Below are 16,028 nucleotides of genomic sequence, written 5' to 3' on the forward strand. Positions count from 1 at the left end.
TTTGGAAAATACAGATACTTTTCATTAAAATATTTTATGATATATAATGCTACTTAAATAAAGAAATATTTAAATGTTCTCAATTTTAATTTCTAAATAGAGAAACCCACAAACAAAAGCTTTGTGGGAGGAAAAGGTTCTTAATAATTTTTAAGGATTTAAGTGGGTCTTGGGAGCAAAGGTTTGAAAACCATCAAATAATAGAAATAAAAAATGTTTTAAAGGCTAGACATAGTGGCTCCAATCTGTAATCACAGCTACTTGGGAGGACTGCAGTTTAAGACAGGCTCAGGCAAAAAATTAGCAAGACCCCATCTCAAAAACAAGCTGAGCATGGTGGTATGTGTGTATAATCCCAGCTACACAGAAGGTATAGGTAAGAGGGTCATGGTTCGTGCTGGTCCAAGCAAAAAGTTCAAGACCTTATTTGAAAAAGGGCTGGGTGTGGCTGGTAAAACACCTGCCTAGCAAACATAAGGTCCTGAGTTCAAACCCCAGCACTGCCAAAAATAGAAGGAAAAAAAAGCCAAAGGGTTTAGGAAATATGAAAAGGTTAGCTAAAGAATACAAAATAATTAACCTTAGTTGGGCTTCAGAGGCTACCCCATTCAGAAGAAAGCTAGTATGGTGTGATGGTAGAAGTGCAATTACTAATTTAACAGAAGTAGGTTCATAACTGCGTATTAATGCTGGTTCAATATAATTTCAATTATAGCAGAAAGGAAGCAGTTTAGTTCTGTCAATCAAACTTTGAGACACAGTGCTTATAAACACAATACTGATTTTAAAGTTTTTATTGCTGTATGTTAATTGAACCAAGGGGTTGCACGGTGGCATTTCTACACATGCACATAATGTACTTTGATCATATTCACCCCTCCCATCAGTCTCTCCTTTCTATAAACCCAATACTCTTAAAACTTGAAAGTGAATGACTGAAACCAACTGCTTGCTTTGTGGGTCTAAGACATTCATGACCCTTTATGAAATTAATTTTTACAACAGAAGAAAGCTTTGAAATTAGAAAACAAAAGTTTAAAAGTAATCCTTTGCCCAGAAAGAATTGAGATCATTTGGAAATCAAAGATGACCTAAAGAAATAGCCACACTGTGAATAACTGGGAAATTCCACATGGTAAAGATGTCATTCTCTTACTACTTGATCTACATTCAATGTAATTCTTATAGAAATTCCAGGAATGTGTTTGTAGACATAGACAAGCTTATTCTAAAATTTATACAGAAAGGCAGAGGACCTAGAATAAGTAAAAATTTTATAACAAAGCCTAAGAGGAATCATTCTAGTTAGTGTTAAGGTTTACTATGGAGCCTATAACCAAAAGTGTGTGGTACTGACAAGGGGACAGACACACAAATGGAACAGAATCTAGAATCCAGAAATAAACTCATGAAAATATGTCCAACTGATTTTTGACAAAAGTAATTCAATGGAGGAAGTGTAGCTTTTTCACCAAATGGTCCTGGAGCAACTGGGCTTCCACAGACAAAATGAACATAGGCCTTGACCTAAACTTCAATGCCTTGTATAAAAATTAACTCAAGATAAACATGAACTTAAATGTAAAACATAAAATACCAAGTTGCACTCCTGAATATATATGTTTTTATCAATTATACTTTAATAAAGGTTGAAAATCTTGAGAAAAAGCACTGGAGAAAGTCTTTGGGGTAACAGACAAGGGGCAGGAGCAATAGGCCAAGAGCTCTTAGACTTCACACAAAAGCACAGTCAATCAAAGAGAAATCTGACAAAGTGGACAACACAAAAAAATTTTAATTTCCCTCTTAACCAACCTGTGAAGAGGATGACGAGAAAAGCTACAGACTGGGAGAAAGTACTTGTGAACTATATATCTGAAAATGGACTTATATCAAGAAAGGTAACTCAAAAGAGCAACAAAAAAAAAAAAGCACAATTCAATTAGCAAATGGGCAAAAACCATGAACAAAATAAATAAATCTACAGATATTGAATAAGCACATAAGAAGATGATTCACTCAATCAGTCATTAGGAAAATGCAAATTAAATCACAATACGAAGGTGCTACATTCCTATTAGAATGGGTAAAATAAAAAGTGTTAGTATCCAATGCTGACAAGGATGCACAGAAACTGGACCCCACACACACACACACACACACACACACTGCTGATGGGAATGTAAAAGGCATTACTACTCTAGAAAACAGAACTGAAGTTTCTTTCTGCTCTCATACAGGTATTATACTCATACCTTTTTTTGCTTACCTTTGCCTTCCAAACTACTTGTCAATTCTAAGCAGTAGAACCTGACTTAGTCCTCTGTTTGTTAGCTACCAAGTGACATCTAATATTAAGTTCCTAGTGTAAAAGTCATGCAGTATGACCCCTTTCCTTTCTCTTTCCACAGAATGTAATACTTAAAAAAAATTCTACTGTATTCTCTGACTAGTTAGTCAATATCCTCCCACCCACTCTCCTGTTTTTATTTGGAAGTAGGGACGAAACCTGCCCCAAGAGATGCCTTATGTACTAGAACTTTTCTGTCACAAATGCATAAATAAAACAAAGTATTATTCATATAGGGTTTCTTACACAATGGCCTCAAAAGGTCAGTTTCATATATGGTTATTAAAGTCTTATTTTCAGTTTTAGAGAAACAATCAGATAATCAAATAGAATATTTCCCCAAAATGACTGAGTCATAAAACATGTGGCTTATTAATGTTTATGTTCTTGTCCCCTTGCTCTTAAATATACAATCTTAAATTTTTCCTGATCTTACTTAGAAAAATAGTAATTAAAATATTTTCAATCCTAAGCAAATGCCAAACTGCCATATGCTATTTCATGAGAGCACATGAAATCTCCATGAAAAACCACCCAAGAGAGCAGTTAGAAGCCATAGAAATCTTACCTTAATTCTTCTCTCAGTGTCATCTAATTTTAACTCTGCTGAAACTAGTTTCTTCGCCAAATCATCTCGCTCAGGTAGGTGTCTAGCTTCAGAGATCTTTTTCAGTTTCTGTAAGGAAAATTTTGTCCTAAACAGTTCACCTTCTGTATCTTTCACCCTTTTCTCAGTCGCCCGTTCTCTCTCTTGAGATTTTCTTAAGCGTTCTTTGAGTGCTGTAATCTCATTGTTATGACGAAGTATAAGTTGTGAGATCTCATTTTCTGCATCTTCAAACTTATTCAGGGCTTTCTCCTGTCTGTACTGAAGCCTTTTCAAAGCCTTATTTTCTTTCAGCAGTTCAGCTAACTTGATCTGCAGTTCAGATACTTCATTCTGCAACTCATTGATTTTTAGCAGTCTTGCAGAAAGAACCCGTTTTGTAACAAGATCAGCATCTTTCCGAAGTGGCTCTCTATTGAGGCTTTGGGAACGAAATCCCACTCGGTTTCCCTTGTTTGGCAGACCCTTAGGGCTTGTTCTCCTAGGAACTAAAAAAGAAACAGTAATAATGTAAAATGAAAGCTATACCAAATATAGTATTATTCGTCTAAGCACATGTGAGTCCATAACATTCTTCAGTTATTTTTGTGCATATCAAAGTACTTAACAATACTTAAAGAACAAGTTTTATTTAGAGGTCTTACTATGTTTCTTTTAAGAGTGGCTTGGGTTAGAGGTACAGTGGCTCAAGCCTGTAATCCTAGCTATTTGGGAGGCAGGGACTGGGAGGATTGCTGTTCAAGACCAGGCCAAGCAAAATGTTTATGAGACCCTATCTCAACCAATGATTGAACATGATGGAATACATCTGTAATCCCAGCTAAGTGGGAAGCACAAATAGGATTGTGGTCCGGACATAAAGTGAGACCCTATCTCAAAATTAACCATGCAAAAATGACTAGCAGAGTGGCTCACGTGATAGAGTGCCTGCCTACTGCCTACCAAGTGGGAAGCCCTGAGATCAACACCTAGTACCATCCAAAAAAGAAAGAAAGAAAGAAAGAAAGAATGGCTTTGAATCTTCTAAAAAAAGTGGAGAACCCATTAAACCCATCAAAAACGTTATCCCAATAGTTTATACGGGATTATTCTATACTGCTTTAAAAGATGACAGTATCAGGCCCTAGCTACTTTTAACTTTATAGACAAGATGGTAAGTCAGAATTCAAATATGGGTGCCACCAACATTAGCACAGTACATAATAAACATCAGGCATTCAAATCTGCCTTGACATTCAAGTCATTTGTGCTCAGATAGTTGGGATTGTTTGAAATGTGAAAGCATACATTTTCTCTAAATTAATTACAACTCCTTTTCCTAATTTGGGGAAATAGGACGATAGCATATTGTATAGTGGAAAGACTGGAGATTCAGATTTACCACTTAATGACTACTTGGGCAATTCAATTAAACCTTCCAATTCATCTTCCTGACCCACAGAATGAGGACACCACTACCACCACAAACAGGTTGTTGTGAAAGTTAAATGAAATATGAATATAAACCAAAAACTTCACTGGGTGCCAGATGGCTCATGCCTTTAATTCTAGCTACTTGGGAGGTTAAGATCAGGAGGATGGGTTTAAGGCCAGCTCAGGCCAATTGTTCTTAAGACCCTCTCTCCAAAATACACAAATCACACTAGAGGTGTGTCTCAAGCAGTAGAGCACCAGTTTTGCAAGTGCAAAGTCCTGAGTTCAAACCCCAGCTCCACAAAAAAAATAAAAACCCAAAAAATTTTACATAGTATTCTCTGTTAGTAATAAGAACTTAACTCCCATTTACCAGTGACTGAAAATGGCAAACAGGAGTACAGGTGTGCTTCTAAATGCTTTCTCTGTGATTTTTTTTAATGTAATGTTCAAATCAAAAATATATGACATAATTTGAGAACAAGAAAAATCACATCCTAAAAAAAAAGCTATGAAATCTTTAAAGTGTAGAGATTAAATTATAACATTTCTCAAACATTTTTTTTTAGTTTTATTAAAAGTTCATTAAACTTACACCTTACTATACAAGTACCTGACCTTTAAAAGAGGTATCTGAAAGTCTACCAGAGTTAAGAACAATGAGCTTTAATCTCCAAGGTACTGCATTTTTTTTTTCCCAAGAAGCAAATGCTTCTTGAGTAAATAGAAAATTAAGAAAAACCAGAAGATCCAATGCTTCCCTCCCATCTTACCATCCATGGATACCTGATTCATTAGGTAACCAAGAAAAGAATAACAGCTACTTTTTACAATTTAACATTTTAAAGTTTTATTTAAAAGATGGAAGATTTTATACATACTGATTTGGAATTTTAGCTCTATAAATGCTTGAATACATGAAAGGAAATAGTAAGAAAAAGAAGCAAGTGAACTGTAACTTTAAAACTCTCCAAAGACACTAGCCCTGTGTAGCCACGGAGAAACAGAAACACAGTAGTCAGAGTTGAGACATGTTTTAACTGTGAAATACACACTGTTTTTTATTTATTTATTTAACAGCTAGTTTTAAAAAAGGAATGCCAAATATTTCACAATATTTTATTCTGATCATATGCAGAAATGGCAATATTTTGCCATGTTTGGTTAAGAAAATGCTAAAACTAATTTCATGGGGGTCCTTTTTTTCAATGTGGTTACTAGAAAATACAAAAATTACATGTGTGACTTGCATTTGTAAATTGAATTATATTCCATCGGACAACATTGCTTTAGAATGTAATTCTGAATTTGGAGTGACCATTGTTTCAATTTTCTCTTTTCCAACAATTGAGTTACCAGAGTTTTGTGTTACAGAGATGTACTCAACACTTGGAATGACAGAAACCTTATATACATAAAGATATGCAGCAATTATTCTAAATCCTATTCTATTCCATTTTATGCTGGGGACTCAACCTGGGGCCTCATGTGTGCTAAGAAATCTCTGGTTGTTATGAATAAAATTACATTGCTCAGAAAACAAGATTTCACACAAGTAGTAACTTGTTTCATTTCAAAAGTTAAAGCCTAATTAATATAATAATCAAAACAGAAAGTCTTCAACTAATACTTTATTTCAACTACTTAGTCAAATAAAAGAGTTTCCACAACCAATGTTTTGATATCCTAAGACTCTGACCATTAATTTTTGGCACGTTTCATTAGCACTGCCACAAATTGATCATGAACGTGAACTCATGAACATTTTTCTTGGCTTTCACCTGCCATTTTTACTTTTTCCATTTTTACATTTTCATTTCATTTTTTCATTCTTATTTTTACTTTTGAAGCTATCAAGTGGAATGGAGGACTAATAGAACTAAGAAGAAAGATAAATGGCTATTGTATATGTCATTTTTCAACTGTTCCTTGTTAGGTCTAACTGAAAAGTGGGTGGAAAGATTGTTTTTTCCTATTTTCAGTGTTAAAAATGAAATATGACTAATTTTTAAAATGTAGTAAAAATAAACTATACATCTACCAAAGAAAATCAAAATATGTATATATACCACACAAACATGTATAACCAAAACTATTATTAAATTTTATATACATATAAATTCTGGTAGAGTACTAATTTTACCTTAAAAATAACACAATATGCTAAAAATTATAAAGGAGGGAGAAGGAAGAGTATGCTACCAAACACAAACACGAAAATTTAAATGTTTAGGATGATGCTTTAATCACATTTGTTTTTTCCTTAGTTTAGTCTACACCAGTGATGGCAATTTAAACTAAGAGAAATTAACTTAGGTGTTCAAAGGAAGATATCAGTTCAGTCTTGTTGCGTGCTTTAAGGCAGACAAATTACCACAGATTTTAATTCAAAAGACTGCAAAGCAGAAAACAGGGCAAGTCACAGGGAAGATGATAACTGAAATTTTCTGGTTGATGCTGGAACTATTTTTCATAGCTTTTTCTTAATTATATTCTCAAATAAGGTAAGACTTACAAAGTTCTAACTCCTTAATTGGGTACCCTACGTTGTTTGGGGAAGGAAGAAAAATTAAAGTATTCCTTGCCAACAATACCCTACATATGTAAAATATTTCTAAGGAATAACAGGCATTTTCTAAGATTCAACTTTAAGATATATTTACTTGTTCTTAGTTATATAGCAGAAGATTAAGATCATGTTCCCAACTAACAAACAAAACTAAAAGAGCCCCTCATTGAACTAGATTTGGAGGGATATTAACAAAAGGATCAAGCTTGGGGAAAAAGAAAGAAAACAAAAAGGAAAGTCATTCAACTGTTAGATGCTAGATTAGGCATCCCTAAAATGGTTACTTTCAAAAAGAAGACATATTTTTTGTAGTTTTTAATGTGCAAATATTACTTTTCAAAGTGAAAATTTGTAAAGGCAAATTTAATAATACCCTTGCTTAAATCTTTTCAATGGCTATTACCCACAGAAATAGTCAATATACTGTATTAGCACAGGATACAAAGTATTTCCCAAAATGACCTGTTTTCCTTTCAGTCCCCAATTTTACCACACCCTGCCTTGCAAGATGAAGTATCAATAATCTAATCTACTGCTAGCATAACTATGCTTCATGTTATTAATGTATACAATAACGACCTCAGTTGCCTTAACTATTTTTCTACGATGGTTTTGTAGACCACAAATATTTTGTTACTCAGTAGAGTAGTTTTCTTGACCAAAGATTAAAATGAATAAGAGATTTATAGAACATTACATAGCCAAATATGTTCCAGAATAATATTTTAATATCAAAAATTATTTTTAATGTAATCTATTTTCTATTATAAACAGTATAATGGAAAAGAAATTAGACTGATTGTTCCAAGTCCTAAATTTCATTCCCAGGTTTAACTTGAACTTTTTTTTTTTTTTGGCAGTACTGAGGTTTGAACTCAGGCCTTGCACTTGCTAGAAAGGTGCTCTACCACGTGAACTATAAGCTCAGCCCTTTTTGCTATAGTTATTTTTTGAAAAGAGTCTTGCATTTTTGCCCCAGCCACCTGGACTGTGATCCTCCTACCTATGCCTCCGAAGCAGCTAGGATTATAGGCACAAGTCACCACACCTGTGCTTAACTTTAACTTTTGCAGTAAGCACTGTGCTACCAAGGATAAGAAATTTTATTCAATCTATAAAAATGCCTTTTACCCTTATATCAATGCCTTTCACTGCTTTTAAAAATGAAGATGCAGAAAAGTACAATTGTTTTATAGGTTTTGCCTTTATAGTAAGTACTTTAGTGATCCCAAGATCAGTATTTATTTAGGGAGAAAAGAAAAGAAACAGTCTTATGTTATATTCTCTGAACACTGAATGACTGTGAATTTAAAATGGTAATATACAGAACCATAAGCAACATTTATATAAATTTATAAAAATATACCCTATTGAAAATGTAAATCAGCCTACTTCCATGTATATAGCAATATACATACTAATGGAAGTCTCCTTCACACAAGTTTTCCTTAAGCACTCTGCATGAGCCTTCTATGTTCACCGGGCTCTTTTAAGGAATACTTACCTTGGTAAAGCACTTTGTTACCTGGTACTTGTCTTTTAGGACTTTTTCCCTTAGGATTTGTAGGTGAAGGAGGACTGACTGGTGATGACTGGCCAGAAGATTGTGGTGTAGTTCCAAAATCAGATGAATAACAAGAAAAATGTTGTTTGTTTGTTTTTCTTTCTTGATCAGTATCTGAACTTCTTTCCCCCATTGTTTTGACAAATGGTCTCTGTTTTTATAATTTCATAGATTTGTGGCAACGCTGAAGAATGTTTTCATAGTCTTCATATTGATTTCTTTGCAATTCATTTTCTCAGCACTATATCCATAGTCCACAGTTCACATTAGTAACCACAAGACACACTTTATTCCCTATAATTGAGGAAGGATAAGGGGGACTCATCATAGAATCATGAAATAAATTTCTATAATTAGTTATAATGCAAAATAATAAAAGCAAAATCATAGAGTTTGTAATTTTAAATGGCTATAATTTAACTTTACTATATTTTCCTACATAAGTTTTTGGGAGAAAAGATCCTGTGCCAGCTTAGAAAGAAAATAACATATAAAGACCGGACATACAACTGCTTCTGAATAAATGTTAACTAAATTTGACTCCCTTGAATCTTAAAGAGTTATAATAAATGTAAATGCTGAATTTTAACAACTTGCCAGTTTCTGTGTTGGTGGGGTGGAGGGGAGAAGTGGTGATAGTGATAAAGAACAAACCTGCTAACAATAAAGAAAGAAAATACCTGACTATTAAAAAATTTAATGGTGAAGTATATTTAAAAAAAAATTGATGAAAAGCATTTGCAAACATGACAGAAAAATGGTCGCCATCCTTAATTCATGAATAAATGCCTCATACCACCCCATAAGAAAAAGACAAAGTCAGCACAGCATGGTGGTACATGCTTGCAATCTCAGCAAGCATTGACTCTCAGGAGGCAGAGTCAAGAGGATCCCCAGTTCCAGACCAGCCTGGGGTTACATAGCAATAGTGAGTTCAAAGCAATCTGAGCTACACTGGGAGATCTTGGCTCAAAAAGCAAAAAAATGAGAGAGAGAGAGAGAGAGAGAGAGAGAGAGAGAGAGGGAGGGAGGGAGAGAGAGAGAGAGGGAGGGAGGGAGGGAGAGGGAAGGAGGGAGGGAGGGAGGGAGAGAGATCTTTCAAAAGAAAAACACTTAATGCTGCCAGAGATGCCATCAGGAAAAGATTTGTAGAGGTTTTTGGAACAAAAATTGGCAAGATGTATTAAGACTTAACTATGCTTTTTAACCTTTGATTAAATAATTCCATTTCTGGAGTCCAAGAAAATAACTCTAAAAGTAGGGAGAAAGTCATGTGCAAATATTTAATGTGGTACAATGCAATATCTAACAAATGGAAGCAACTTAACCTAATGTACAACCATCATGGATTAAGAAAAGTATTAGAAAAATTCATATAGTATAGTATCATGAAGATGTTGGGAATGTTTACAAAAAGAAAACAACTGTGCCCTAAGGAAAACAACTTACATTATGATACAGAAAAAACTAAAAGTAGTAAATACAGTATAATCTCAAATGTACATATTTATTGAAAAGATGCTGAAAGTACTGAATATTCTTCTGAACTCAAGAACTGAAAATGACTTGCAAAATAAGGGATAAATGAAATAGTGTCAGCCTGAGCAACATAGATTTTAGATGGCTTTACCTCTCCCTTAAAAAGAGTAAAACAATCAAACTGGCCATCAACAAGGAACCAGACTGACAAATGATAAAGATCTACACAGTGAAGTACAGTACTATGAGGCTATTAATGTAATGAAGACTACTCTACAGTTTAAGACAATCTCCAGGATATATATTAAGAAAAGGAAGGGCTGGGAAAGTAGGCTCAATGCTACACCACTTGCCTAACATGTATGAGGCCCTGGATGGGATCCTCAACATCAGGGGAAAAAAAATGAAAATGAAGAAAGATAAAAGCATATAAAGAACATATAATGTGCTGTATGGTTCATATATGCTTTGTCCCCCAAAGGCTCCTGTGCTGGAAGCTTGATGTTCTTTTGGCTTCTTGTCACACCTCATAATCTCTTTCATACACACTGCCATCACTGGATATCATCCACCATGAAGCCTTACAAGAAGCTAAAGAACTGGGGCTGCCCAATCTTGGACTTTTAGTCGCCAAACTGAGAGCCAAATAAACCTCTTTTCTTTATAAGTACCCAGCTTCAGATATTTCATCATAGTAACAGAAAACAAATTGATACAGTAACTACTATTTGTCAAAGAAGGGCAATGTATATAACATTTTATATTTTTAAAAGTAGAAGGATAAATCAAAAGTTTAAGGAAATGAGCTCTCTAGGGTAGGGTGGAAAGGCTCTACAATCTGTGTCATTTGTGATACCTAGCTATATGTAGTATTGAGCACCTGAAATGGCTCTAATGTGCCTGAGAAATTTTACCTTAATTTAATTTTAATTAATTTAAAATTTAAAACCTACTTGTACTGATGCAGTACTTACTGAAAAGCACAGCTCTATAGGGGATGGGAAGCAGAGTTTAGGGAGAGTGATGGAAGTTAATTTACCTTGTACATGTATATGTTTGTAGATTTGACTTTACAAATTATGATTTGAGGAAATTAAATTTTTAAAAAACAATTCCTGGGGGATTCCAAGATGGCGGCTAGAGGGAGAAAGCAGAAAGCGAGCCTCCTATAGTGAAATCTTGGAGAGATGCTGGAGACACATTTTGCAGGCATAATCACTGAGAAGAGGCATAACTTTGACCCCTCCACACCTCCAGCCGGCTCAGAAAATCTCCACTTCACATTAAACAGAGACACCAGGAGGGCCCCCAGGCCGCCAGTCGCCCGCGCCCAGACGGCTTGGGAAGACGTGGACCAGGTGAGCTTCACGGTACCGTGGTACTCCCACAGACAAGCCTGGGTCAGAGCAGCATAGCCCCCTGGACAGACTGACCTCCACCCAGGAAAAAAAGAGAAACTGAGTAATAAGCAATAAGAACAATAAAGACACGCGGGAAAGAGGGTGGGGCGCACTGAGTGCCGAAGATTGGGGGAAGGGAATCCTTCCCAGGACTGTAAATAAACAAGCCGGGCAGGCCGGAGAGGCTCTGGCAGGAGCGGGGGCGGGGCACGCACCCAGCACCCAGGAGAGGGAAAGCTTGTGAGAGTGGCAGAGGGAGGAAAACTCCACAGGAGAGGAGGGAAGACCCACTTCCCACGTGAACTGTAAACAAATCAGGAGCAGGAAAGCTTGTGAAAGTGGCGGTGGGAGGAAAACTGCACAGGAAAGGGGAGAAGACCCACCTCCCACATGAACTGTAAATAAACACGCAGCCTGACAACGTGCGTGCAGTGTCACCTTTCCCAGTGCTTGGAAAGGGGATAGCTTGTAGCAGAGGCTCACAGGAAAACTCTGAGCAAACAAAGCCTTCGGGGCTTGGTGAGTGCTAAGCTCACCCCAGAGATCTGCATACGTAACGCCTCCAGCAACAGCAGGTTGACAGCAGTGGGCAGGCAAGCCACAGTTGCAGATACCATTCATAGAACTGTCTCCAGACTCTTTTTTTTCTTTTTCTCCCTACCTTTGATGAGAGAACAACCGAATTACACCTGCAAGTGGAAAAACTTACTGAAACTGTATTGCATTTGAACTTGGGACACTTAGTGGGGTTTGTGTGTGTGTGTGTGTGTGTGTGTGTGTGTGTGTGTGTGTGTAGTTTTGTTCTACCTTATGCATCCCCTTTGATGAGACAACTACAGAACAACATCTGAGGCACCATCTCCAGGATTGGAGACTGAGACGGACACCCAAATTATTAAGACTGAAACTTCATTGCATTTGAACTTGGAGGATTTTTTTTTAATTTTCTATTTTCCATTTTATTTTAATTCATTTTTATATATAGATATTTCTTTCATTTACTTTTTATTTTTATTATCTTTATTTTTTTTTATTTTTGATTTTCAATCCTCTGTCTCTCTAATGTCTGTTAAGCTTACTGTCAATTAGTACACTAATGCTCCCTGTTTATACCTTTAAAACTTTCTTGTCTGAAACCTTGTTCTGCTTTCTCCCTCTTGTCTGTGTATTTGTTTTCCAGTTTTGTTTAACTTCTTGCTTTCCATCTCAGCTCACCCTTCCATTCTAAATATTACCATTGTTATTATTACAAGCTAGAAAATACTTAATTGCACACAGTACAGGGACAGTAACAACACCAAAGACGATGGGAAGACAGAAAAAACAGGGAAACCAGTTTCCCCACAGCAAAAAATTAGTACAGGAACCAGAGGGGAATGAAGAAAATAGAAACTCAGATCCAGACTTCAACAAAATGAAGATAAACTATGCCAAAGGACCCAATGAAGCCCACAAGAATAATTTAAAAGAAGACATACTACAGGTACTCAATGAGAATTTTATAGAGATCGTAATGGATAGGGTCAACCAAAATGTACAGGAGACACTCAAGAAATTCCAAGACAACAAAAATAGAGAAGTTGAAAAAGCAAAAGAAGAAATAAAGGAAACCATAGAAGCACTGTATAAACACCAAAATGAAACAGAGAACACGATGAATAAATGGATAAATGAACTCAGGACAAAAATAGACAACATTAAAGAGGAAACCACTCAGGATATGGAAAACCTCAGAAAAAAGAACAAAACAGAACTGCAAAACAAAATGGAAGGCCAATCCAGCAGAATAGAACAAACAGAAGACAGAATCTCAGAACTCGAAGATGAAATGGTAATTAAAGGAAAAACCGAAGAACTATTAATTAAACAAAACAAGACCTATGAAAAGAAAATGCACGAACTCACCAACTCCATCAAAAGACCAAACTTGAGAATCATGGGCATCGAAGTAGGAGAAGAGATGCAAGCAAAGGGAATGTGTAATATATTTAACAAAATAATAACGGAAAATTTCCCAAATCTAGAGAAAGATATTCCCATACAGATGCAAGAGGCCTCCAGGACACCAAACAGACCAGATCAAAATAGAACTACTCCACAACATATCATCATTAAAACAACAAGGTCAGAAACTAAGGAAAGAATGTTGAAGGCTGTAAGAGAGAAAAAACAAGTAACATACAAAGTAAACCCATCAAAATCACAGCGGACTTCTCAACAGAAACATTAAAAGCAAGAAGAGCGTGGGGTGAGATCTTACGGGCACTGAATGAAAATAACTTCAACCCCAGGATACTCTACCCAGCAAAACTATCATTCAAAATACATGGAGCAATAAAAGTCTTCCAGGATAAGCAGAAACTAAAACAATAATTGACCACAAAGCCACCACTACAAAAGATTCTGCAAGGGATTCTGCACACAGAAAGTGAAAACAACTTAACCATGAAAAGACAGACAGCACCAAACCACAGGAAAAGAAAAAGCAGGACAGTACAGAGTAACCTCAACTTAGATACACACAATCAAACCTTCAAACAACTAAGACAACTAAATGACAGGAATCACCACATACCTATCAGTACTAACACTTAATGTTAATGGACTTAATTCACCCATCAAAAGGCACCGCTTGATGAAATGGATTAAAAAGGAAGATTCAACAATTTGTTGCTTACAGGAGACCCATCTCACTGACAGAAATAAGCATAGGCTTAGGATGAAAGGCTGGAAGAAGATTTACAAAGCCAATGGCCCCCAAAAACAAGCAGGAGTAGCAATACTTATCTCTGACAAAGTAGACTTCAAACCTACATTGATCAAATGAGATAAAGGACATTCCATACTAATAAAAGGGGAAATAGACCAAAAGGAAATAATAATCATCAATCTGTATGCACCCAATGTCAACGCACCCAATTTCATCAAACATACCCTAAAAGACCTAAAAGCATATATAAACGCCAACACAGTGGTTGTGGGAGACTTTAACACCCCATTATCATCAATAGATAGGTCATCCAAACAAAAAAATCAATAAAGAAATCCAAGATCTAAAATATGCAATAGATCAAATGGACCTAGTTGATGTCTACAGAACATTTCATCCAACCTCCACACAATATACACTCTTCTCAGCAGCCCATGGAACCTTCTCCAAAATAGATCATATCCTAGGGCACAAAGCAAGTCTCGGCAAATATAAGAAAATAGAAATTATACCGTGCATACTATCTGATCACAATGCAGTAAAAGTAGAACTCAACAACAAAAGTAAAGACAAAAAACATGCAAACAGCTGGAAACTAAGTAACTCATTACTTAATGAAGAATGGATCATCGATGAAATAAAGGAGGAAATCAAAAAGTTCCTGGAAGTCAATGAAAATGAAAACACAACCTACTGGAACTATGGGACACAGCTAAGGAAGTCCTGAGAGGAAAGTTTATAGCCATGAGTGCATATATTAAAAAGACTGAAAGATCCCAAATCAATGACCTAATGATACATCTCAAACTCCTAGAAAAACAAGAACAAGCAAATCCCAAAACAAATAGGAGAGAAATAATAAAAATAAGAGCTGAAATCAACGAAATAGAAACCAAAAAAACCATACAAAGAATTAATGAAACAAAAAGCTGATTCTTTGAAAAAATAAGCAAGATTGATAGACCCTTGATAAACCTGACTAAAACGAAGATAGAAAAAACCCAAATTAGTAGAATTAGGAATGCAAAAGAGGAGATAACAACAAATACCATGGAAGTCCAGGAAATCATCAGAGACTACTTTGAGAACCTATATTCAGATAAATTTGAAAATTTTAAAGAAATGGACAGATTTCTAGATACATATGATCATCCAAAACTGAACCAAGAGGAAATTAATCACCTGAATAGATCTATAACACAAAATGAAATTGAAGCAGCAATCAAGAGTCTCCCCAAAAAGAAAAGTCCAGGACCTGATGGATTCTCTGCTGAATTCTATCAGACCTTTAAAGAAGAACTGATACCAACCCTCCTCAAACTGTTCCACGAAATAGAAAGGGAAGGAAAACTGCCAGACACATTTTATGAAGCCAGTATTACACTTATCCCAAAACCAGGCAAAGACGCCTCCAAAAAGGAGAACTATAGGCCAATCTCCTTAATGAACATTGATGCAAAAATCCTCAACAAAATAATGGCAAACCGAATTCAACAACACATCAAAAAGATTATTCACCACGACCAAGTAGGCTTCATCCCAGGGACGCAAGGGTGGTTCAACATATGAAAATCAATATATGTAATAAACCACATTAACAGAAGCAAAGACAAAAACCACTTGATCATCTCAATAGATGCAGAAAAAGCCTTTGATAAGATCCAACATCATTTCATGATAAAAGCTCTAAGAAAACTAGGAATAGAAGGAAAGTACCTCAACATTATAAAAGCTATATATGACAAACCTACAGCCAGCATTATACTTAACGGAGAAAAACTGAAACCATTCCCTCTAATATCAGGAACCAGACAAGGATGCCCACTATCTCCACTCTATTCAACATAGTACTGGAATTCCTAGCCAGAGCAATTAGGCAAGAAGAAGGAATAAAAGAAATACAAATAGGTAAAGAAACTGTCAAAATATCCCTATT

At 35.7% G+C, this 16,028-nt stretch overlaps 1 protein-coding gene across 7 annotated transcripts in view; it reads right to left on the reverse strand.

The window, feature by feature from the left end:
* The window catches only part of Lca5 (lebercilin LCA5), a 175,040-nt gene that overhangs the window by 35,801 nt on the left and 123,211 nt on the right, over positions 1 to 16,028 (reverse strand). For 6 of the 7 annotated variants that reach the window (XR_012449838.1, XM_074079609.1, XM_074079613.1 and 3 more), the window contains 2 exons: positions 8,444 to 8,797; positions 2,919 to 3,445 (listed from right to left, as the gene is read on the reverse strand). Coding sequence is in view for 6 of the 7 variants with exons in the window: in XM_074079609.1 (XP_073935710.1) it covers positions 2,919 to 3,445; positions 8,444 to 8,636 (720 nt within the window). In the remaining variant the exon portion in view is untranslated. The remainder of the gene's footprint in view (positions 1 to 2,918; positions 3,446 to 8,443; positions 8,798 to 16,028) is intronic. The other variant, XM_074079622.1, reaches the window with a different exon arrangement.

The sequence above is a fragment of the Castor canadensis genome, chromosome 1, assembly GCF_047511655.1.
Source record: "Castor canadensis chromosome 1, mCasCan1.hap1v2, whole genome shotgun sequence".
Lineage (NCBI taxonomy): Eukaryota > Metazoa > Chordata > Mammalia > Rodentia > Castoridae > Castor > Castor canadensis.